General features: G+C 38.0%; 1 protein-coding gene across 3 annotated transcripts; it reads right to left on the reverse strand.

Moving 5' to 3' along the window:
* Positions 1-719: 719 nt before the first annotated feature.
* Positions 720-24,555, reverse strand: SIRT1 (sirtuin 1). 3 transcript variants are annotated; one of them, XM_059899768.1, is made up of 9 exons: positions 24,096-24,555; positions 22,645-22,761; positions 21,324-21,565; positions 19,876-20,028; positions 9,541-9,688; positions 8,773-8,852; positions 7,760-7,946; positions 5,569-6,132; positions 720-2,738 (listed from the first exon to the last, which is right to left on the reverse strand). In XM_059899768.1, exons 1-9 carry the CDS (start codon positions 24,478-24,480, stop codon positions 2,410-2,412), a joined length of 2,205 nt encoding a protein of 734 aa, XP_059755751.1. In that variant the 5' UTR covers positions 24,481-24,555; the 3' UTR covers positions 720-2,409. The 3 variants fall into 3 exon arrangements, with proteins under 3 accessions (XP_059755751.1, XP_059755752.1, XP_059755753.1); XM_059899769.1 differs by lacking the exon at positions 24,096-24,555 and adding an exon at positions 22,900-22,939; XM_059899770.1 differs by lacking the exons at positions 19,876-20,028; positions 21,324-21,565; positions 22,645-22,761; positions 24,096-24,555 and adding an exon at positions 10,191-10,307.
* Between the last annotated feature and the right edge of the window lie 1,152 nt (positions 24,556-25,707).

The following is a 25,707-nucleotide window of genomic DNA, read 5'->3' on the forward strand; positions in this document are numbered from 1 at the left end:
CATATATGGAATGATGTCACTGTTCCTTATTTTTATAACATCTGTGGATGGGATTTTACAGGTAATTTTTCTAGTGCAAACAAGATATACAGGGGCAGAGGGGTTTTCTTGTTTTTAGATTCAAAAGTTTGCTGGGGAGGAAGGCAAGCGACCTGAGAGCAGGAAACTGCCAGTCAAGATTTATTCACATCTTTGTAAGGGGCGTGTTCCTGCCCTCTTGTATAGTAGGTTTCCGGGTCAACCTCAGAAAGTTCATACCAAATGTGATCTAGAGTCATTTTTTGTCCACTCCTTGTGTTTAGACACAGGATTACAGCACATGAGTTCAAAGTGCTGGTCCTTTGTCAGATCTTCATATGTCAAGTTAGTTATTCTTAGGCAGGGTTAAAGGAGGGGAAAAGGCAGGGCCTGAGGCTCCTGGCCTAGAATGGTTGAAATATTAGCTTTGAAACGTTTGGTGATGCACCAGTTGCTACAACCAGAACTTTCATTGTCAAAGTACTGTTCTGGTGAGACTGATAGATATAAATTGAATGAAGAAATGTAGTATGAGAAGAAAGCATCTAATATAGCCCTCAAAGCTGTACAAAAGCTGCAAAACTTTAAAATTTTATACCTTAAACCATGTAAGTTAACAGAAAAAAGTCAAATGACAATTTTAATAGACTTTAAAACAGTGTACAAGTATAAAACACTGGTTTTGTATTTCAAAAGTTGGAGGAAGATATCCAGTCATTAAACAGTCTACAAAACATATGCCAGTAGATTACATAAAAGACTATGTATGTACAATATAAAAAGAGCTGAAAACAGTCTTCACTGTAAAAATAAGTTAAAACAAATTTTTCAATTTAAAATATCATCTATAGCACAAACACAGATCATGCAAATGGCAAACTAGATATACTGCATTCTTTAGTGTAGTCAAATAAATTCAGATTGAGACATCTTTCAGGTAGGGAAATGGCCATTCAATAAAATTCTTTTCTCTGGCAGTAACGGTCCTAGCTGGGTATTTTATGCTTAAAGAACAGCTATATTTCAAACCCTTTTTGTTAAGTTGTAATAAATACTAAAGCAACACAGGAATACTTTATTTGAAAGCAATGTTGGAAAGGTCTGCAAAATAAATTCTTACTGTGCAATTTTATAAAGTATGAACTTTTTTGAAAGGCTAGACGCTTCTGCTGCTGAAAAAGTTGATCTCTAGTTTTAAGGCAGGCTAAGCTTTTAAATATGTTATAAGAACTAGTTTAATTAACTATTCTGCTATTACAAGTTACACCACGCTCATCTCCATAATACTAGGCTAGTAGTTTGGTGTTTATTACACCAAATCCTCCCAACAGGAAACATGTACTTACTGGCTTTGAAACTGTAATCAGGGGGTCTGCTGCTCTCATTAATGGAGCGCGGGGGGCGGGGAGAGGCAACAGTCCAAAATACTACACTCTCCCCCCAGTTGAAGTACCATTATTATTGATTCATAAAGGCTTTGCAAATTCACATCTTGGCAGTTTAATACTTATGGAAAGGATCAATGCAAGCTCTACCACCGTAATTGATAGGTATATTTAAACAACAATGGCAAATATTCTCAAAACTAAGGGGACCCAGGCAGGCACTATTGTTTCTAAAGCAATTGAAACATTTCCAAAGCATTTATTTGTTTTTTAGGTTAGTTTTATGAGCCAATATAGACATTACTACATGTCCACAGGAAGTACAAAAGCCATCTTCATTTGAACAAATACAATATTCCGGAAACTGTTAGCACCAAGTCTCACTTTAAAAAGCAAAGACAACTGAGTGCTCTCCCACATATTGTTGACTTCCTTCTACTCAGATTGCATGTCATGAGATATTTTTAAAAGTTAGCTGCCACAAGTTTTGGAAAATGCCAGTGTTTGAAAATAGGTAATTGTGCTAATAAAGAATCAAAAGTTTAGCGGAACAGAGAATGAGGATTTCAAACCATTCAGTGCTACAAAGAAAAGTGTGAAAATACCATTCTTTGGTCTAGATTAGCTGTTCCCTTTACATTAATTTAACATTCCAATGGCTTTTTGAAAAATTTAAAATGTTGAACCTCACTAGGCCAAAACAAAATTATATATACATATGGATGTATCATACAAATGAACCTTTAAAAGAAAGTCTTGTCCAACAGCTGATTAAAGATACTTAGGTACCTTTCTTTTTTAAAAAAAGAGTTAGTGTTCGAGTGTATAAGCACAGAAATAAGTAAGTTAAAAATTACCCATGGGGAAAAAAAACTGTTTTACCAGTCTATAAATATTATACCTTTCTGGTGTCCTTGCTCTATTGAGTTCACAAGTAAACATTCAACTTGACATGCTCAAGATCCTAATGCTGGTGGAACAATTCCTGTACCTGGACAATACTACATTATGATTTGTTCGATGGATAGTTAATGCTTGTTGCTTCCTGTTTCATAGATGTAGCTTCATTAACTGCCTCTTGATCACCTCCATCAGCTCCAAATCCAGTTCCTCCGGCTCTCTCATTAACATCAGCATCATCTTCCAAACCATTGTAAAATTCTTCAATCTCACTTTCATCCTCCATAGGTTCTTCTAAACTTGGACTCTGGCATGTTCCACTATCACTGTTACTGCCACAAGAACTAGAGGATAAGACATCATCTTCAGAGTCTGAATATACCTCAGCACCATGGAAAATATAACGGTTTGGTGGTAAAAACAGATATTGATTACCTGAAATACAGTAATAAGAGAGAAGTGGGTTATTTCCAGTTTTCTAAGACTTGGTCTGAGTGGGCTGTCTGGAATAAAGTGTAGGTTCTAGCCTTTTACCTGAGTATCATTACTAGAGGCTATTACTGTAGTTTCTCAAGAACAAGCTATAGAATCACTCAGTCCTGCATGAAAATCTTAGTTCTGCCACTCATCAACTTTGTAAATTGGGAGAGTTATCTCTGTGCCTCAATTTCCTCATCTGGATATGAAATAATTTTCACAACCCTATGAGGCAAGTATGAAAAAAATGTAGACAGCCATGTTCAATGAAACTCACTTAACCAACTCCTTTGAACAGATTTGATGAGATGAAATGCCACCACCCACCCTCTGAATCAATCTATTTTTACAAGAGTCCTATCACATTAAAGTGTGAGAAGCACTGATCTAGCGCTGGCCTTTTAAGCTTTCTTTCCCAACGCCCTCCCAAATTAGCATTTGCAATATAAGATTTGACCTCCGATGGTAAGAAGCATTCCCTGCTTTTGTTTACATTTTGATGTAAGTGAATGGGTAGGAACGTTAAACATTAATGATGAAATATTTTATACCCTTATATTCACAAGCACCAAGTACCTTCTGACTTAAGTCTGTTATCACACGGTGTTATATTTATTGCACCATATCCTATTGCACCATATCCTAACTGCATAGTTTATCTGGAGTGACATACCATCTACCAAACATACCTGAGTTTCTCTTCAAAATGACTTTCAAGCTTTTTTATACCCCATCATGACCCAGTTCTCACCTATTATGTGTTGCAGCATGGAAACCACTTATTTCATTGTGTTTCAGTGACTGGAGAAAGAAAACCCCACCTGGTGCTTCTTATTAGGGCCACCTCCTTTGAATCACATCCCCTCACAGTCTTTTAAAGGGTCCCAGCACATGGCTCTCCTGCCCTTTCCTTTCTATACGTTAGGCCATGTTTATAAAAAGAACACTTCAGGGACTTCCCTGGCAGTCCAGTGGTTAAATTAAGACTCTGCGCTCTCAATGCCGGGGCCTGGGTTCTATCCCTGCTGGGGGAACTAAGATCCTGCATGCCGTGCGGAGCAGCCAAAATAATAAATAAATAAATAAATAATTCTTTCTGCTCTGGCCCCCCTGAAGAACTGAATCATCTATTTCTCAGTGGAAGTACCCTATACCTGTCTGTTTCTGCCCTCTTGGCAACCCTCAAGACATTTACATTTTACTTCCTATATGCTCCAGCTTCCTCCTTTTCAGCTTCTTCTATATGCTCCAACTTCCTCCCTTTCAGCCTCGACCTCACAACAAACAGTGGCAAACTAAAATGAGTGAGTAAAGTCCAGCTGTTGTTTGGTTTTAACCGCTAAAAAATGTTAAGTTTTACACTCTTTACATCAGTTATCTTTTCAAATGCTCACAATGCTAGGAGAGAGAAGTAGATCTGACAACTCAGTCTAATTCCAAAGCCTGTACCTTTAAAGGTCTAAATTGGTAGAATAAAACCAAGGTATAATACCAATTTCCTGGGGCAGAGTTTTGTATGTTTGACCCATCTGTCAAAAAGACAGCCAGAGAATGTTGCCAGTGCCTAGGCAGACTTTGTATATGATAGAGACTTATCTTACCTGACTAAATCAACAGTAATTTCTCTACTTCTGACTCTTGCCACATTTGAAAGCGTAAGTATTCTTCTATGCTCTTTCTAGTTTTCCCCACGGAAGACTTCCCCTAATTACAGTTCAAGATCAAAGTCAGAACTTAGGTTTTTTAGAAAGCCTTCAGTAACCTAGTGCCCTCCAAGTAGATAAACCTTTTAAAATATCACCTATTTTTATAATGATATACACAAATATCAGTAGCTTGATCGGTGCCTCCAGAACTTGCTGTATGGAAAATGCCCAAAGGCTTATTCGACTGAACTAAAATTTTTTCAGAGCAAATGATTACAACACTTAATACATTTGTCTCAAATTTCTTGTCAGTTTTCACCATGTATAGTAAGTGGAATGGGACTTAATGTTTTAAGCTGTACAAAGTTGTTGCATCTAAGAGCACAAGTTTCTGTTTGATTAATACTTGGTCATAAGTGGTTTCAAAAAGTAGAAAGTGATTTCACTTTTGTTAACACTTATGGATAGGGACTTCCCTGGTGTCGCAGAGGTTAAAAATCCGCCTGCCAATGCAGGGGACACGGGTTCGAGCCCTGGTTTGGGAAGATCCCACATGCTGCAGAGCAACTAAGCCCGTGTGCCGCAACTACTGAGCCTGCGCTCTAAAATTCAGCTCACAAGCCACAACTACTGAGCCCTAGTGCTGCAACTACTGAAGCCCGTGCGCCTAGAGCCCGTGCTCCGCAACAAGAGAAGTCACCACAATGAGAAGTCCGCGCACTGCAACGAAGAGAAGCCCCCGCTCACCACAACTAGAGAAAGCCTGTGCACAGCAACTAAGACCCAATGCAGCCAAAATTAATTAGTTATTTTTTTAAAAAACTAATTGATAAAAAGACTTCCCATGTGTCAAAACAGGGTAGATGGTATTTCTGATACTCAGTGGCGAAGAACCAGCTGTTTTCTAGATCTGAAACAACACGACCTAATGGTTAAGAGAACCCAGAATCCACCTGGTTCTTCCACACCCTAGTCGTTACCTTGCCTGGGGTACTTAACCTCCATGGTCCTCGGTTTCCCACCTGTACCAGAGTAGTAATATTTCCTGCCTCACGATACTAAAATCAGAAAATGAAAAGTCACTGACAAATATTTCGTTAGAATAATTATAACCTTCAAAATGTTTCAACAGCCTTTCTTACCATCAAGCCGTTTACTAATCTGCTCCTTTGCGAGTCTAGCTGGCCAGCATTTTCTCACTGTTTCAGCAACTGAAGTTCTTTCATTTTTCTCCCCAGTACTGGAGGCAACATTCTTCAAATCCGGACTCTCCAACTGTTCATTAATACTTTCAATGCTCCTAGCAGAAGTCTGTACTTCCTGTGATTTTTCTTCGACACAGTTTTTTGATTCAGACACATCTGGATCATCACCATTACTCTTTGTTTCTTGGTCTAAAAGAGTGACAATCACTGAAGAATCTGCTGGTGAGGTTCCTTCTGGTGAACTCGAGCCTTCTGAAATATTGAGGGGTGTGGGTGGCAACTCTGACAAATGAGCCAATTCTTTTTGTGTTCGTGGAGGTTTTTCAGTAATTTCTGAAAGCTTTACAGGGTTGCAGCAAAGTTTGGCGTATTCACCACCTAACCTGTGACACAATTCATTAATAATGACATCACAGTCTCCAAGAAGCTCTACATCAAAATGCAGGTGAGGCAAAGGTTCCCTATTAATTAATATCTGAGGCACTTCATGGGGTATGGAACCTAAGAATAGGGTGAAAAAAGTAAGAATTAGAGAAAGGAAGGGAGGTACACTAATAAAACCAAAAGAAATGCATTATGTAAAAATCTAACAGAATTCCCTGGCGGTCCAGCGGTTAGGACTGCGCTTTCATTGCCACAGCCAGGGTTCTATCCCTGGTCAGGGAACCAAGATCCTGCAAGACGTGAGGCATGGCCAAAAAAAAAAAAATCTAACATGCTCCCAATACCAAAGAAGACACCCAACTGTAGTATTCAACCAAGCTATTACACATACCATCAAACTATCAAGTAAACAGATGAGCAGCAAAATTTCAGGTTCTGCTCCTGTCACCTGGTAACCTCTGGGTAATCACCTCAGACTTTTTATTCTGTATTCAATTTCCTTGTCTGTATAATGGGGTAATAACAGTACTTCTCCACAAACTTGCAGTGAGCACTGAGTTAATATGCAGAGAAGAGTTCTTGGTGCAGTATAGGTAATAGTTATCTACTAAAATGGCTTCTGATATGTGAAAATTCATACCAGTCTGTTCTCCACTATTATGTACCAATGTCTTACATTTTTAAAAAAGTACCTTTGCCTATCACCAACACATTTTACTACCCCACAGGAAACTTGGAAGAAGTTCTCTGCCTCACATTTAAATAGAAAAAAATAACTCGCAAATAAGCTTATACATTAAATTTTCTTTCTTTTTTTTTAGTTACAAATTGTCCTATAATCTACTTTAATAGAATTTCACAGCTACTTGGGGAAGGCTGAGTTAAACTGGTAGAGCCACTACATGTGGGCTAGGAAAAAGATGCAGAATTGGGAGAGTTTAACTCTGTTTCTTCCAGCAGTTTGCTCTAGCTATCTGTTTGCTGGTATGGGGGTCCAATTTTAATTCTCCAGTTAAGGGTTTAATATACTCTCCTCTCCTCCTTCCCTCACTTTTATGGCACCAATGATGCTACTGAATTAGTCCCTCTATCTTCCTCCCCCTTGCTTGCTCATTAGAGGGAGAAAAAAGGTAGTATGGGAGCATGGATTAAAGAAATATTCTTGAGAATAATAGGGACTTAAATTGTTTTTGAGCATTTTTATACACATGAACACCCTTGTGGGTAGAGCTGATCCACATAAAATGATTGACAAGGCATGACTGTTATTCTTACAAAAACAAACCAATCATTGTGAGCCCCAAAATTCTATCTTACATGAGTACGTTACACATGTATCAAGCTATACATCTGAACTTACTGGACCAAAAGTCAATTACATTTGAAATATTAACTACTCGAATTAAGACTAAAAATACAGATTATTTTTAATATGTTTCCTCAGTATATGTAAAATTAGCTCATGCTAACTCCTGCCATATTAAAGCACATTCCACTGAAAAGTTTAAGTTGAACTGTTTCCCTTTGTTATTACTTCTGTTTTGAAAGCCCTCTTCCCCCACTGAAATGTCAGATTAACCAATCTTCCTGAGCAAGAATATGTCACCTAAAAAAATTAAAGTTTGGCTCTTCACCACTCTTTAACAAAAAACAGAATAAGATAATTGGGGTCTACTCTACAGACCCACAACCCATGGCAAAATATATAGAAATGGTTCTCTAAAAAAAATCATCACCCACTTACTCGGAATTAGTGCTACTGGTCTTACTTTCAGGGAAGACCCAATAACAATGAGAAGATCAACTTCATCTTTGTCATACTTCATGGCTCTATGAAACTGTTCTGGTAAATTTTCACCAAAAAAGACAATCTCTGGTTTCATGATAGCAAGTGGTTCATCAGCTGGGCACCTAGGACATCGAGGAACCACCTGCATGTTCCAGATTTTAGTTGAGGTGGGAAAGAGAAGGGCAAGCCTGAGTTAGAAAGAGTCAACATTTCCACACTTCCCAAGAATTCATTTCAAAATTACCAAAGAAAACAGAAAAGCTGTGGATAAATTGCAGGGAAAACTGGATAAAACCTAAACATCAACTATCAATGACCCGTTTATTAACATACAATGAGATAAAATTTTGCTATTATCTGTGTATGCTGCTATTATGATACCTGTATAGACCTACATTTGATATTCAAGAGTCCATTATATATTAAGAAAAAGCAGCATGTGTATATATGTACACAGATGAGACTTAACTTTTAAAAAATAAAAGTTTGTAAAATACGATTCCATTTTAGTATGCTATCTTCTCATAATTATATGATCAACTATATATGCAGCTAAACATACAGAATTTATTTCTGGGTGGTTTTCATTCTCTGCCATATTTTCCTGTATTTTTTGGTCAATGAGCGTACATGAACTATTTTTTACAAAATGAATCTGACAGGCACTTTTAAAAAGGGAGAGTAAGGAGAAAAACTAATGTTAAGTAACACCACACTTAATGATCTGGGTTTTTATTTTAGGCTTATATATTAGGTAGTCAACTTCATAATCAAGAGATTATGGAGCAATGTTTTTAACTTAAGGTTTTGAAAGGTTTTTGTGTATTTCTCTGGAATTCCCAATGGTAACTAACATTTGTTTTCCTGGATGTTTCTGTACCACATAAATACTTCCAGAAAAAAAAGACTGAGGTAAAAGAAACAGATCAGAGACATGCACAATTCCTAAGATATGGGTGATAAATTACCTGATTAAAAATATCTCCTCGTACAGCTTCACAGTCAACTTTATATTTACAAATCAGGCAAGATGCTGTTGCAAAGGAACCTAAAAACAACAAATATATGCTTTATTAAAGAAATTTTTCCATTTCTTAAATAACGGTTATAATGTAAGCTTGACAACAGAAAAGCTAGCGACTTTATAATTTTTAAGAGACTCCATGAGAGAGATGCTGATATAATGATGCTTCCTAAAGCTACTCTTTTAATAAAATATACCAACTCCTCCAGGACTAAAACTGCAGACTTGGAAGGTTACAACTGTATTACCTTAGCTTAACAGCTGTGTTTCAAAAACAGTTTAGATACATAAGAATATGGTCTATTCATACTTGTTTTAGATTTGGTCTTCAAATTTCTAAAGCCTGTCCATCTGAACTACTCAGCAGTTCCTTTGGTTTCCTAAAGATGCCATGTTTTTTTCATCCATAGCTAATATTACTTTTGTAATCAAGAAAGGTTATATAAAAGAATTTAATGTTACATAATTGATGCATCTTTTGAAATCCAAAAGCACATTAATATCTGACATTTTGTACAATTAAGTGTCAACGCCAATATTTCTGGTTTCATATTTTTGCAATCTACTTTCCTTATCTACAATTGATCAGATAACATGGTTAAACAATAAGGCTTAATCTCCATTCCTGGAAGGCAGCCTTTTCTCTAATCCTAACTTTTCCTACAAAACTAACTAATATGTAACAGAAAAAGCAATCCTGAAGTTTACTAACCATGACACTGAATTATCCTTTGGATTCCTGCAACCTGTTCCAGTGTATCTATGTTCTGAGTATAGTTGCGAAGTAGTTTTCCTTCCTTATCTGACAAGGCTATGAATTTGTGACAAAGAGATGGTTGGAATTGTCCAGGATATATTTCCTAGATAACGCAAAAAGCAGAAAAAAGATTATGTGTTAACAAACGTCACAGGTTTAGGTTTAACAACAACAACAAAAAAAACTACCAATGATAATTAAAAAACAATACATGAGCATCTCAAAGCATCTAGATGGATGCCACACACACTTACGAAAGGATTGTTGCTGTCATATGTGTAAAACTCAGCAATTAGTGAACATGGCCTCTGGATAAAGTCGACCTGCAAACATCTCTTATAAATGCTAATTGATATTTTAATAAAAGTCAGAAGAAATACATACCTTAATATATATCTAATTTTTGTTGGCTGCAAATGATTTTTTTTTTTGTAAGGAAAAAGGGAAAAAGTTTAAATTGAAATTAAAGATATCAAAGATATGGTGACTTCTTTTTTAAAACTAAAAAAGGCACTGTCAACATAATATTAAAAAAATTTTTGATTCATCATTTATTATAAATATCAACCTGTTGGAAGTTTAAAGCTGAAGTTTTAATTCCTTACCAAAATTGTTTTCCTTCCACTGCACAGGCACATACTGGTATAGTATAGAGTTGCTCATGAATGCTGAGTTGCTGGATTTTGTGTGTGTGTTTTTCCCCCCAAATAATGCTTCAATGCTGTTTCTTCTTTAAAAACAAAGAATTCAGATATACACATGGCAAAAAGATCAGAGAAAAAGTATCAATTTTGGTCCTCTCAACTTTTGACAGTGTTTTCATTAAACTTCATTTAGTAAGTGACTATGGCAAAGGAAGTTTCTTCTCTTTTTTCTTTGAAGTAGTTCTGCCTGCTTCCTTACCATTCATTTACAGCCTCTAACCTATTACAATGCTAGCAAAAAACAAGATACAACCGTATGTCCATCAACAGAGGACTGGTTGTAGAAATATGGTACATCCGTAATAGTGGAGTATGCAGCCATTAAAATGAATGAGGAAGGTCTAGATACACTGACCTGGAAGATGGCCCATGACATATGTGAAAAAAAATCAAGCTAGTCACCACTGTGTATAGCTTTGTTTTTGTTGTTATTAAGCAAAAATGGGAAGTTTATGCAAAGTATATAGATACATTCATTTAAGCATCAATTCAGGAAGGATACAAACAATCTATAAAACAGGGGTGGGGGGGTAGGGGACTTCACTTCTGACATTATACAAAAAAGTTTGACAGTAAGATTCTAGATGACTACTTCTAACCTACTTAATATTTCAAGTTTAGAAAAAACTATCTACCGGGATACCTTTTAAGTAAAAATAATACGCATATCTCATTATAAAGACTATCACATCCATGTCCATATGCTGCTGAAAATGTTATATAAAACCCAAGCATTCTGCCTCTCATTCAAATTTTTATCATAAAGTTCATGAACTTTGCAATTTAAGAAAGACAATGCATATAGAAAGAAGTAACAAGTGAAGAGTTTATTAAAGCTAATGTTTATAGAAAACTGAAAGCCACATTATGTTTTGGACCATTAGGTTGTGCTCTCTATTAACCACTGTTTTCTCCCCAGGTTGCTTTGTTCTAATACATTTACATTTAGAGGATTAAACACCAGCACCTTGCACCTGAAATAATGGGGAAAAAATTACTCTGAAAGGACTGTTTTTTAATAGAAATTACTCCTAAATCAGGCCCTTACTTAACAAGGAAAGTTTGCTAAAAACTAATTGACTGGAGATACAACTTTCAGATAAAATATAGATTAATTCTTCATGTTGAAACTGTGACACGCTAGTTCTAAGCAAGACAGGCCATCCCAAATCTGAACCTCCTTAAGTGCCATTAAGGAACCAATCATGTGGGCTGGACCATTATAATTGCCACAGGGATCCATTTAGAATAGAGTGGAAGCACAGCTGGGACCAAAGGCTCAAATACTATTAAAGTGACAGGCTGCTTTCACAGCAGTGTCCAGAAACATGCGAACAATCCAGTAATTGGCCATAGGCAACCAATGTGACCAAAACTAAAGCTTAGAACTATCTGCCACAGTAAGCTTTCATGTAGAAATAATGGTTTTTTTCCAGAGATGCTCTCTGCTTGCTTGCTTGCTTCTCAAAATTTCTAGCAATATGAATGAGATTCCAGTCAAAAGCAGGGGTGTTAACTGCAGCCCCTCAAAACTAAAAGGACTCACCAAAGTTTGAGATGCCACTATTTACTAGGTAGTAGGTAGAGCTGTTAAGAAACTAGAATTTACATTCTCCATGCTGTCAAAAAAATAAGTGAAACTAATTGATCCTGGTAAGGAAAATCCTCATAATCCCTGGTCTTGTTTCATTCATTCCACAACACCATAGACTACTCAAAATCTTACCTAATCAATACTTGCAAATTAAAGTTAAGTCACCTGACAAATTTAACTACTTTTTTCCTGTTAACCTCTGGCTTCCCCAAGGAACTCAAGCTTCAGCAAACTTTTTCCACACTGGGACACCAGATAGCAAATATTTAAGGCTTTGCGGGCCATTCAGTCTCTGTCCTTACGGTCTATGTGGCAACCACTCAAGTCTTCTATTGTAGTACATACGCAACCACAGGCAATAGGCCAATGAATGAGCATAGCTGTGTTCCAGTGAAACTTTATTTACAATCACTGATGTTAGAATTTCATATAATGTTCATATGATGTGAAGTATTATTCTTTTGATTTTTTTCCCCATCCATTTAAAAATTTTAGTTCACAGCTGTACAAAAACACGCAGTGGGCCACATTTGGACTGAGGCTGTAATTTGCCGGCCCCTGTACTAATCTAACACAAGAGAATTTCAATTAGTCAAGCATTCGTTACTACTTAATGTAATTAACAGGCATAACAGGAGCACTTTATAATAATGCTGTAGACTGGGCTGAGGACTGGGTTTTTACATTTTCAAGGACTGTAAAGGAAAAGAACACAGTATGACAGAGTTCCCATGTGGTCCACAAAGCAGGTTACATTTACTCCCTGGCCCTTTACAGAAAAAGGTCTGCTGACCCTCCTGTAGACATATATCCCCCATCTTGCAGATGAAAAAACCCAAAGCACAGAAGTAACGCCAAAAGTCACAAGAGCTAGCAAGTAGCAGAACTATCATTCAAACCCAGTTTTGATGCCAAAGTGCAGCTCTTAACCACTATGCAATTTCTGATCCCTCAACCTCATGTTTCCTATTTTTCTTTTAGGCTAAATACCATTTCTATTAGGTATTGCAAATCAGTCCACTAAAACTAATCTAGTAAGTATATTTCACATTGCACATCCTTCACGGGATTAGTGGAGACTGGAATTCCAATCACCCTCTAATGTAAAAACACTCTTCAAGAATACATGTTCTCAGGGACTTCCCTGGTGGCCGGTGGTTAAGACTCCATGCTCCCAATGCAGGGGGCCCTAGTTTGATCCCTGGTCAGGGAACTAGATCCCACATGCATGCTGCAGCTAAGAGTTCACATGCCACAACTAAGGAGCTGGTGAGCCACAACTAAGGAGCCCGCCTGCTGCAACTAAGACCAGGCGCAACCAGATAAATAAATATATATAAAAAACAAACAAAAAAACCCCACACATGTTCTCGGGAATTCCCTGGCAGTCCTGTGGTTAAGGACTTGGTGCTTTCACTGCCATGCCCTGGGACCAATCCGTGGTCAGGGAACTAAGATCCACAAGCTGCAGGTTGCGGCCAAAAAAAAGCACGTTCTCACAAATCAGTATGAGGAAGAAAAGCATCTCAATGGAAAAAAAAAATAGCTAAGGACAGACAGGCAACTCAAGGATATACACATGGCAAGTAGTAAGAAGCAGTCATCTACACTAGTAAACAAAAACAGAACACTAATGAGAAGATGCTAATTTTTTATTTATTACACTGATAGTTTTAACTGCCTTAAAAACTCTAGATATCCACTAATAGGAGACTGATTATACATATTGTGGTACAACTATCAAACAGTACTATGCAGCCTTTTCTTTAAAATGAGGTATATCTAAGTGCCGCCATGAAACTATTTCCAAGGATATTAAATGGGAAAAAAGCAGTGTAGAGAAAAGGGTACGTGATTCTGTCGGTAATCATTTTTAAAGTATTATTAGAAACTTACAATACCTCTCCCCCCTACACACACACAAACAGGTTTACTCTTTTTTTTTCCTAGAAGGAAACCCAATGAAACATTTTACCATGGTAACCTTTGAGAAAGAGATTAGAGGTAGGGAAGACTGAAGAGAGAGGCCAACTATCGTTTGTTGTGAACTGTTTCAATTTCTTTATAAAACCATATACACAACATACACACCAACACACACACCCACCCACACACATACACTTTCTAAAAAATACATTAATACTAATAACGTATCACGGGAGGCTTTTTTTGTGGGGGAGAGGGCATGGGCATGCTAAATCAGTTTTCTCATACACTTCTACACTTCTGATGGGAGTATATATTATTCAACCTTTCCAGGCAGCAATAAGGTAAAACAAATCAGGACCCTTAGCAGTTTTGCTTTCAGAAATTTATCCTAAGAACATTATAAACATACCAAAAAGGACAATCAGAGCAATACCTTTTTAATAACAGAAAGCAGGAAACATCCAAAAAAGGAACACTTGCAGGATTAGTTACAGTAGACCACTTGATGAACACTATGACCGTTATCAAGTATTCAAGCATCTGAAAGTTTATTAAACAGAAATACTACAAATCCAAAGCAGTAGGTAAAAGAGCCCATTTTTATAATATACACCCAAATATAATACTCTACTTATATGTAATCCACCTACACAAGTCAGTATTAACATACTGTCTTCAAGTGAACGGGACTGTGGCCTTTTTTGGGGGTGGGGGTGTGCACTTTTTTTGATTTTTAAGTAATGAGCTGGTTTTGAGATTTCTTAGCTTTATAACTACATAATCTGGTATATCTGCACATTATCAATAAAGTGACAATTTACTGAATATGTTTTTGGAAGTTCATATTTCTCCCTCTACTTTTTCTTGAATTTTATCACTTTAAGGGAAAGAACATTCACTGTATTCAATATGGGGGAGCAACTACACTCTCTGAACACAGTCCTTTAAAGAAAACAAAAAAAAGTTATTTTATAGAACCTCGGTTTCACCTTCACTGACTCTTAAACCACTTATCAGCACCAGTGAATTTAGACTCCTCAGAACCATGACCACAACCTCATTATCAATTTAAAGCCTTATTATGCAAGAGGACAACAGTTCAGAACAAGAATATATAGCTTTAATGTTGGCCTTAATTGTCCTTGTGTAGAAGAATTCAAAGCAGTACTAAAGCTAGGCGCACTTAACATGCTGGTGCTCAAACGGGGAGCAATCTTGCAGGAGACATTTGGCAACATCTGGACACATTTTTGATTGTCAAGACTGGGGTGGGGGACTAATGGCATTTAAAGGGAGGAGGCCATTGGCTGCTGCTAAATATCCTACAGTGCACAGGACGGCTACTCACAGCAAAGAATTATCCATCCCAAAGAGTCAACAGGTTGAGAAACTGCTCTGATGAACCAGCTACCTCTTTCACACACCTCTCCGTTACTTTTGAGTTTCCAATCTAGATGAAATCTGTTTCTTCTCAGTTGTATACAATCCGTGGCTTGATACATCTGTAGAAACTTTCCTTCCAAAATGCCTAAATTCACAATATTTCCTGTTTTCATGGCTTTCTATTAAATTTATTTTCTCTCAAAAGGAACCCTCCTACACTGTTGGTCGGAATGTAAATTAGTACAGCCACTATGGAGAACAGTATGGAGGTTCCTTAAAAAACTAAAAATAGAACTACCATATGACCCAGCAATCCCACTCCTGGGCATATATCCAGAGAAAACTATACTTCAAAAAGATACATGCAACCCGAATGTTCATTGCAGCACTACTTACAATAGCCAAAACATGGAAGCAACCTAAATGTCCATCAACAGATGACTGGGTAAAGATGTAAATATGTACAGTGGAATATCACTCAGCCATAAAAAAGAATGAAATAATGCCATTTGCGGCAACATAGATGGACCTAGAGATTATCATACTAAGTGAAGTAAGCCAGACAATGACAAATATTATCACTTATATTAAAAAAAAAAAGAAGAGATTCAAATGAACTTATTTACAAAACAGAAAGAGACCCACAGACATAGAAAAAAACCTATGGTTACCAAAGGGGAAAGGGGAGGGGGGGATAAATCAGGAATTTGGGATTAACATATACACACTCCTATATATAAAATAGATAACCAATGAGGACCTACTGTACAGCACAGGGAACTATACTCAATATTTTATAATAACCTATAAGGGAAAGAATTCAAAAAAGGATACATATATATGTATAACTGAATCACTGTGCTGTACACCTGAAACTAACACAACATTGTAAATCAACTATACTTCAATTAAAAAAAATTCATTTTCTCTCATAACTAGCAAAGTAACCATCTTTTAATTAACCTTCTCCTTAGTACAGACACTGGAAGAAAACTTTCGGTTATGACTATTTTACTCATGTATTCTTTTTGGAATCCAGTAAAATATTACAATATTTACATACCCTCCCCATCCTTCATTTTTAAATACTATCCTTTATTCTTTGTCCTTACTTATTTATCCTTCAGCTTTTTCCTACTCATTTTTAGACCCAAATTAACTCAGTCTCTCTTACCTATTATTATTTATTTTAAGTGCTATTTCACCAACTAGGTACTTTCCTTTTGGCAGTTCCTAATATAAGAATTGAAGTACAATGATCCTATATGAGTGGCAGTTATAAGATTATTTATTTAGCTCCTACCATAACTTAAACTTTCATAAAGAAGTGAAACATGCTGCCCCTCCAACTTTTTCTTCTCCTAGGTACTATGAAATCTGTACACTGTAACACATTAACACTGTGCCATTTTTACTCCAATTCAGATATTTTATTCTCTCTTACGCACTGTCTAGATTTCTACCATGTGTATTTTTATAATTTGTCTTTGTAAGAATAATTCTTAATTGCTTCTATAGATTCTTACATGTCAAAACCAGTTTAAGCTAAAACTGAATACCCATTATATACATTAGACAACTATGGTTACAATCTTTCTCACCTTGCTATTTGTATTCTCAGTTACCACATTTTCCCCAAGTGTCAGGCAATTTAGTATATACTGAAGTGATGGGGAAAAAGCTGAAAAGTTAGTTTGAGCATGTTTTTTGTTTCCTCTCAGAACAGAGAATTTACAGCAAAAACCTTGTGAGCATTACATAAATGCACTAGTGAATCAAGCTCTTATAATCAGATGCAAGATCAAAGTAAATTCTAGTTACTTGATGCCTTTCTTAAAGTGCTAATTTCTGGGGAATTCCCTGGCAGTCCAGTGGTTCAGACTCCGCACTCCCACTGCAGACTGCAGGAGGCACGGGTTCAATCCCTGGTCTGGGAACTAAGATCCCACATGCCATGCAGCGTGGCCAGAAAAAAAAAGTGTTAATTTCTGATAACTAGAGCCAGTGTCCTAGGTCCAATTCAAGAAACCAGTAACTAAGTGATATTTCACTGGTCTTCAAAGTCATGCAGTAGAACCCCTAGCACCAGTATGTTAAAAACAGTGAATCTTCATGAATTCATATTCTTGTAACAAAGGAAAAGAGACACTCTACATTATTTGTTCCATTTAGTGTGAACCAGCTGTCTATTCTAAAGGCTAGATATAGATGACCACATCACTGCTGATACATGAAGTTCAAAATTTTTTATAAGTTTCAAGTTGAGTACTGGAAAAATTCAAATTACTTAGTAGCCTGCAAAATTTTCAAATTTAGTTTTCAGTTCTAGCAAGTAAATCATATCCAAGAAAATCTAATGTAATTTCCCCATTTTACTCTAATTCCCATTTATAAGCACACTTGCACAAAACAAAATTATTTCTTTAGATAGGCCATCAATTTAAGCTAATATCATGTATTCTGAATTGGCAGAGCTTTTCTTATAGTTATGTAAATAGACCACATGATTTGAAAGTAGCTGAGGTTATCCTTTAATGGAAATTCAGGTCCACTTCACTTCTATGCTCATTAAAAAATAATCACTAATACAAAAGACCCTTTCAAATATACTAAAGTTTAGCAACAACAATGTTACAATTTCTTTCCATAAAGCTAAACTATAGAAAAAAGACTTCTAAAGTAAAATTTCTTGGGACTTCCCGGGTGGTCCAAAGGCTAAAGACTCCACGCTCCCAATGCAGGGGACCTGGGTTCAATCCCTGGTCAGGAAACTAGATCCCACGTGCCGCAACTACAAGATCCCACGTGCCGCAACTACAAGATCCCACCCGGCACACCCAAATAAATAAATTAATTTAAAAAAAAAAAAGGATAAAATTTCTTGGGTATGGTATAATGCGTAGTTATCCCTCCATATCTGCAGGTTCCACATCCTTGGATTCAACCAACTGTAGATTGAAAATATTCAGAGAAAAAGAATTCCAGAAAATTCCAAAAACCAAAACTTATATTTGCTGCACCAGCGACTATTAACATCATACAAGCATACCTCAGAGACATCATGAGTTTGGTTCCAGACCATAGCAATAAAGTGAATTATCCCAGTAAAGTCAGTCAAATGAATTTTTTGGTTTCCCTGTACATATAAAGTTATTTTTATACTACATGGTAATCTATTAAGTATGCAATAGCATTATGTCTCAAAAAAAAGTACATACCTTAATTAAAAATACTTTATTGCTAAAAAATGCTAACCATCATCTAAGTCCTCAGCAGTAACAAAGATAACTGATCCCAGATCACAGTAACAAATAATGAAAAAGTCTGAAATACTGTGAATGACCAAAATGTGACACAGAGACACAAAGTGAGCAAATGCTGTTGGAAAAATGGCACCTACAGACTCGCTTGATCACAATCCCTCAAATTTGTAAAAACAAAAAAAGCCCACAGAATCTGTGAAGGGCAATAAAGTGAAGCAAAATAAAACAAGGTATGCCTATACCAGGTATTATAAGTAATCTAGAGGTGATTTAAAGTATACAGGGAGGGGACTTCCCTGGTGGTCCAGTGGTTAAGAATCCACCTTCCAATGCAGGGGACGTTCAATCCCTGGTCAGGGAACTAAGATTCCACATGCCGCAGGGCAACTGAGCCCGCGCTCCTCAATTAGAGAAGCCCCTCACGCCTCAGCGAAGATCCAGCAACTAAGACCAGATGCAGCCAAAAATAAAATTAAATTAAAAAAAAAAAGTATACAGGGAGGATGTGCATAGGTTATATGCAAATACTATGCCATTTTATATGAGGGACTAGAGCATCCTCAGATTTTGGTATCTGAGGGATCCTGGAACTAATCCCCCTCAGATACCAAGGGAAGACTGTAACATCAAACTTTAAACTCCAGAGCAGAGCTGCCAAATAAAAACATAATATGAATCATATACACAATTCAAATTTTCTAGTAACCACATTAACAATGTGAAATCTTCCTCATTTATAACCCAATATCAAAGTATTATTATTTACACATATAATCATTATTTATATATATATAATATATAATAAAATTTATATTTTGCATGTTTTCTATACTAGGTTTCCAAAATCTGGTATGTCTTCCACACTTACATAACATCTCAGAACACTTATGCACTCAACAGCCCCACGTGGCAAATGGCTTCTGAACTGAACAGAGCAGCACTAAAGACGCTAGAGCATAACAGATCAACCTTGACTCAAATGCAATCTAAGACTCTTCTCCACCTCTAATCACAAATTTCTCAGGCACATCCTCAATGTGTTAAAACCTAGCTACTATAAAACATACCAAAGGCAGATGTTATGATCTTTATGATCCATAAAAAATATTCAAAATCAAAACAGTGATGTTACTTTTATATGATCTACTAACCTCTAAAAAAGCCTGGACAATGTAAAGGCCATTACTGAAGTGCAAATTTGAAAAATATGCAATAGCCTCTTCTTTGAAAATAAGCTCAATCCTAAAATGAAGAAAAGCAAATGACAGTCCCTTCTGGGAAGGGAAGTCTGACTAAAATGACTTTACTTCAGTGATTTTACTCCACCACAGTACTAATAGTCAATTTACTAGACTGCCATTCAAAATAATTTTTCATGAGAGAAGGACAAAGAAACAACTAGAAGAGTTTGTAGTACCTTTGCAAATTTGAAGAATGGTCTTGGATCTTTTCTGAAATATTCAATGTCAAACATTGCTTGAGGATCTGGAAGGTCTGGAAAGTCTACTGCAAGGCGAGCATAAATACCATCTCTTGACCTGAAGTCAGGTATTCCACAAGAAACAGAAACCTGAAATACGCATGGCATAATTTGTACAATTAAATCTTCTACTGCTACCTTAATAATTATTAGTCCTCTTATCACACAATTAGGGAAGAGTTGAAAAATATTTTTAGTTTGAAACTTCTTTTGGGGAATGGAGATAATGCCCTACTTTAATTTCTAATAGAAATAAAACACTCAAAAAACCAGTATAATTAAATCCATCACATATTCCATTCATAATGGGGTAAAGAATTTTAAGTCAGGCTAACTTTAAACCTTTATAAGCATTTAACCAACAAATTAAAACAATTCCAACTTGATTGAGAACGAAGTAAACCATTCCAAATTATTTTAACTAGAAAGCAGGCAAGAATTTCTATTACAGTCAAGTATTTCCAAAGAAATCCCTCTTCTAGGTTAGAGTGCTACTACTTCAAGAACGCTAAATTTCTTTATTTTCCTTAAAAAACTATGTTGTACAATATTTCAATTTTTAAGAATAGATTTAAACACTATGCTTTTTCTACAAATAAACCTTGACATTACAAATAGGGACTTCAGAAGTTATCCTTTTGTTTCACAATTTTGTCAGCGTTTACTCCACTTTAGTCTCAGAGCAAAACAAACTTGCCTAAATCACATCGGGGAGCAACGCATAACTATTCTTCCTGATCATTTAAGATTAAATAACACCCTCCCTTAACCAAAAGGTCAGAAAGCAGGACTGATTTTTCTCCAACAGCTGTCCTGGTCGCTACCATGTAACATATTCTGTATTCAACACACAATATGAAATAGCCTAAGTAACTAGTTATTTGAGACCTAAAGTGGAACAAATGAAAAATCTCAACCCACCACAATCAGATCACCTTAATTTAAAATGGAGGAGAGGTAGGAATCTGTTACCTTTCCAACACTGCGTTACTTGCGAACACATATTAGGTTCCCGGTTTCCCCATGAAGATCAAACAAATAACCAACTTCTCTATCAGACCCTGACACACTTTAATGCAAGCAAAATTCCCTGCATCTCCTTAGAAGTTGTGGTATAATGTAGGTAAAACTCTTGCCTTAATTCCACTTACCTACTGTGCCAGGAAACAGAAGTGAATCCTTTTTAAGGTTATTGAGAGGTTTTTAAAAAACTGAACCAATTTAGTAATTGCTCCTGCACTCACTTTTTAGCAGTTTCCAAACACAAATGCCCATCATCATGCAAGGATAAATTTTTCTACACCAGAAAAATGTTTCTGAATTGGACAAGGCTTAAGAAAAAACATACACCACCCCCATACTAGTGCTTTATACATCTTACATACCCCAGCTCCAGTTAGAACTATTATTTTTTTGCACTCTTGCAGTAATTTCACAGCATCTTCAATTGTATTAATATCTTTTCTTTTTTTCCTTTTTGGTGGTTCTGAAAGGATGTTAATAACAATCTGCCACAGTGTCATATCATCCAATTCAGGTGGAGGAATTGTTTCTGGCAGTAAATCTTTAAGAATCGTTCGAGGATCTGTGCCAATCATGAGATGTTGCTGAACAAAAGTATATGGACCTATATCAAGAGGGAGAAGAACTAGATCAGATCCACTTCCAAGTAACTGAAAATCTCATTTATTTTTTGAAGTAACAAATTAGCAATGCTCCACGCTGTTTTGCAGAGTAAAAAAATGCACTATAAAGGTGTTTCATTCACAGCATCTTCAGATGTAATGCTATATCCCAAAGAGATTAGGGAGATCAGGAGTTGAGCCTGCCCCTAGAGCTATAAAATACCAAGTATGTATTTTAAGAGTCAAACTAATTAACTACTAGAATTAAATTTGTATGGTTAAAATCTAGAAAAATGCAACATAAACATAACAGAAGTATGTACAAAAGGGTTCTACAAATCAACACAGGAAAGATCTTACCAGTCCCAAAAGCCCACACTATTTATCATTAAAGACATAAAGAAAAAAAGAAAAGGAAATCTATACTTTACTATCTTTAAAATTTTTCCAGTAATAATCTTCCAGTTAATCTTAACCAGTCTCCCAAAATGATACATACAATGCTGATGTTCTCAGCTTTAATTCTTTACCCTGAAATTTCTTAGATCAGTTCCTAGCTTGAGAAAACCAAAAATACAGTAAATATAAACACTAAAAAGGAACTAATCATTACTATGTTTAAGCAGTCAAGGCATTTTTGGAAAAAAACAGCACATTAAGAGAAAGAACATTTTGAGATGGTCATGTTACTACCTTGGTAAAAAAATCTGATACTGTGCTCTACTTCAAAATATTTCTCATTTCACCAAAATACTTAATAAATATTTACTGAGGACAAACTACGTGCCAGGCACTTTTCTAGGCACTGACAAAACAGTCTACAAATCAGTCAGAAATCCCTGCCCCCGTGGGACTTATATGCTAGTACAGGAAACCAGCAATAAAAAAGTTACATACAGAGATTATTTAAAAACAAAAACAAAACAAAGCACTAGACTTTCCCTAAAACCAAGATGACATTAAATCTCATCAAACACCTAAGAACCTCATCACCAGGCTACAAGGGGACAGAGAAATATATTTTTTGTTGACATAAAAAGAGAATACTGAAAAAGATAGCTCTTAAACTGTGAAACCATACCTATCCGTGGTCTTGGAGTCCAGTCACTAGAACTCGCATGTGAGGCTCTATCATCCTCATCACTTTCACACGAATGGAAACCGTTGGTGATGATTTCATCACCAAACAGAAGGTTATCTGCAAAAGAAACCAAAAGGAACTCAAGGTTTCTGAAACAATCTGCATCTAAAATTATGAAGATCTATAATTATGATACAACAATTTTCAATGAATAAAGCACTTAACATTCATACTGCCTGTGTAAAGAATGCCTACTGGATCAATCTGCACCGTTCACAGGAACAGTATATCCTCATCTTTAGGGATTCTGCTCGGACTCTAAGTTTCAGTTCATCAAAATCTAGAAAGAAATTACGTCTACTTAATCAAAACACGAAAAGTAGTAACCTAGTTAGACTGAATTTATCGATCACAAATAATAGTTCATAAAACTTATCAAATAAAAATTTACCCAAAAAAGTCGTGCAAATATAACCATGGCAACTTGCACTTCTCTTATATAACACTAAACCTACAAAAATACCTTTGCATTATTCGTTTCCCTTATTAAACTATGTTTCTTGAAAACAGGGGTTGTTTTTCTAATCCAATCCCTAATGCACACGTTGTTGCCTTTTGATATGATCAAATGGTCCACTGATTGGATTTATTGATACAAATAATAAAGACGCACATCTATCCGGATAGAAACTCTGAAACACTCAAGGATGACAAGACATATACAACTATCACATCTGCTTTACTATGCCAGAAAAATGTCAATTCGTGTTTCAGGGTTACATATACACACACAAGAAGATATTTAATCTAAAAACCATTATAAGAACATGATTAGAGGAAAAATACTACTCAAAGTACTCTAAAACTACTATTACTCTCTCATGCCCACTATTAGTTGCACCACAGAAGGGTAACGTCTTTAGAAGCAACTACACTCTTTAAAATTTAAAACAAGTTAAAAAATAAAGGCCCTCCAAAAAAAAAAACCAAACACACACAAATTGCACAGGTGTCAGTTATCAAAGACAACTGCAAAAGGTTGGTGCAAGGGACAGTCAAAAAGTTTCAGGTTTAATTGTGTGGGGGGTGGGAGGGTGGGCTGATAAGCAAAAGACATTTAACAAAAGCAATACGTTAAAAGAGTAGGAGGGGAGAGAAACTTTTTTTTAAAACCAGCTGCGAGGCTAGCCCGCCCCGCGGCTGCGCAAAGCGCGAGGCCACTGGGGCGCGCCGCGGGCCGAGGGAGGAGGGAGGGAGTGAGTCCTCGGGCCGCTCCGGCAGCCGGGCCCGCAGCCTCGGAGGCGCGCAGCTAAGGAGGGCCCTAGCGGGGAGGGGGACGCCGCAAAGCCAGCCCCGAGCCCCCAGCCCGCCCGACACTCCCCCACCCCAGGAGGGGCCCCGGGAGGAGGAGGGGGGGATGCGCAGTCCCGGCCCGCCCGCGCCCTGCGCACCTCGGTACCCAATAGCCGCCGCCGCCTCTTCCTCCTCCTCGCCCTCGTCGTCGTCGTCGTCGTCGTAGAAGTCGTCGGCCGGCGGCGCCTCCCGGGATAGGCCCTGTAAGCCCGTCCCATTGTCTCCTTCTCCGGCCGCCGCCGCCTGGGCCTCCCGCCACAGCGCCGCCGCCGCCGCCGCCGGGCAGCCGCCGGCCGCCACCGGCAGCTCACGCTCGGGGGCCGCCCCGCCGGGCTCGCCCGGGCTCCGCCCGACGCCAGGGCCGTCTCTCCGCGGCCTCTTGCGGAGCGGCTCCCCGGCAGGCGGCGAGGTGGCCTCCCTCTCAGCCGTCACTGCTGAGGGGGAGCCGCCGGGCTGAAAGGCGAGCGCCGCCTCGTCCGCCATCTTTCAACTGCCTCTCTGGCCCTCCTCCCTCGCCTCCTCTCCTCCCGCTCGACTCGCGGCACTGGCGCCCCCGCGGCTCCGGCTGCGGGAGATTTAAACCCCGTCACGTGACCCGCCCCTTTTCGCCCCCGCCCTCCCGCCGCTCCCGCCACCCACGCGGGCCGGACCACAACACGGCGGGTCACGTGGCAGGCGGAGGCGGTGTGGGCCGGGAGGAAACGCGCCCAGGGCTGCTACGGCCCCACCCCTCGGCGGCAGGCGAGTCTTGCAGCCAAACTTGTCTTTCAAACTGTCGTCAAATCACTGCTGCCTGGTTGGGTCAAGTTTTGGTTCGTACTGCGAGTTTCCGCTTTTGCCTGAAGTGCACACCTTGCTCGCCTTACTTTGTCTTTTCTGGATTTACGCTAAGGGTTAAATCTTAGTTCCTGAAAGGCGATCAGGAATGAAGCTGGCCAAGGCTCAGCTTCCTGAAATACGCTAGGTAGTCGGTCTGTGTGTTAACGGTTATCAGTAGACGCAAAAGGACACAGTTAACTCTTCAACCTCCTCACCCCATTCTGGCAACTCCTCTTTGCCTCCTTCTTTCTCTTTGCTTCTCTCCTCGTGAGCCGGTTGCTTTTTCTCCCTCTCTCCATCCCTTGTAGGGTGGTGTAGGTTGTCAAATCCTGAAAGGCGTGTGTCAGCCCTGGAAAGGCCTTTGACGGGGGTGGGAGGGTGATCAGCCTATCTGCTTTCTGGCCCCAGCTTGGCTCCAAATGTGGGATTTACCTTCTCTGGGCTTCATGAAATGAGTATACAGGGTCAAGTGGGGCGTTATGAGGAGAACTGGACTGAGCATGACTTGGCCCCTGTAAACATCTGGATTTGGGTTAGAATTTGAGGTCCTTCCCTTCTAGCGTGAGCAATTTATTTAGCTTTTCTAAACCCAATGTCTTCATCTCTAAAATGCTAATACCTATTTTGTAGGGTTGTGATGAGAATTAAATAAGATAGCCAGATGTAAAGTGAGGGGTACATAATAGCTAAAAAATATTACTTTCCTACTTGAAGCCCCTCTACTTTCCACTTTTCCTGAAATTTCCAGGACTCTGTCACTCCACATCTAGCCTTAAGCAAGGACCCATATAGTACCTGGCAGATCCAGAGCCAAACTTGGCAGGCATCTCTGCCTCTGGACATGGCACTTCTATCCACTTAAGGGACCTCTGTGAGCTTATAGTATATCAG

The sequence above is a fragment of the Balaenoptera ricei genome, chromosome 16, assembly GCF_028023285.1.
Source record: "Balaenoptera ricei isolate mBalRic1 chromosome 16, mBalRic1.hap2, whole genome shotgun sequence".
Classification (NCBI taxonomy): domain Eukaryota; kingdom Metazoa; phylum Chordata; class Mammalia; order Artiodactyla; family Balaenopteridae; genus Balaenoptera; species Balaenoptera ricei.

Bases quoted from the DNA above. Each gene is read 5' to 3' on its own strand.
- SIRT1 (XM_059899768.1), bottom strand. From the start codon at position 24,480: ATGGCGGACGAGGCGGCGCTCGCCTTTCAGCCCGGCGGCTCCCCCTCA. The intron at 22,762-24,095 runs GTGCGCAGGGCG...TTTCTTTTGCAG, and splicing joins GGCGGCTATTGGGTACCGAG to ATAACCTTCTGTTTGGTGAT. The intron at 21,566-22,644 runs GTATGGTTTCAC...CTCTTGATATAG, and splicing joins GACTCCAAGACCACGGATAG to GTCCATATACTTTTGTTCAG.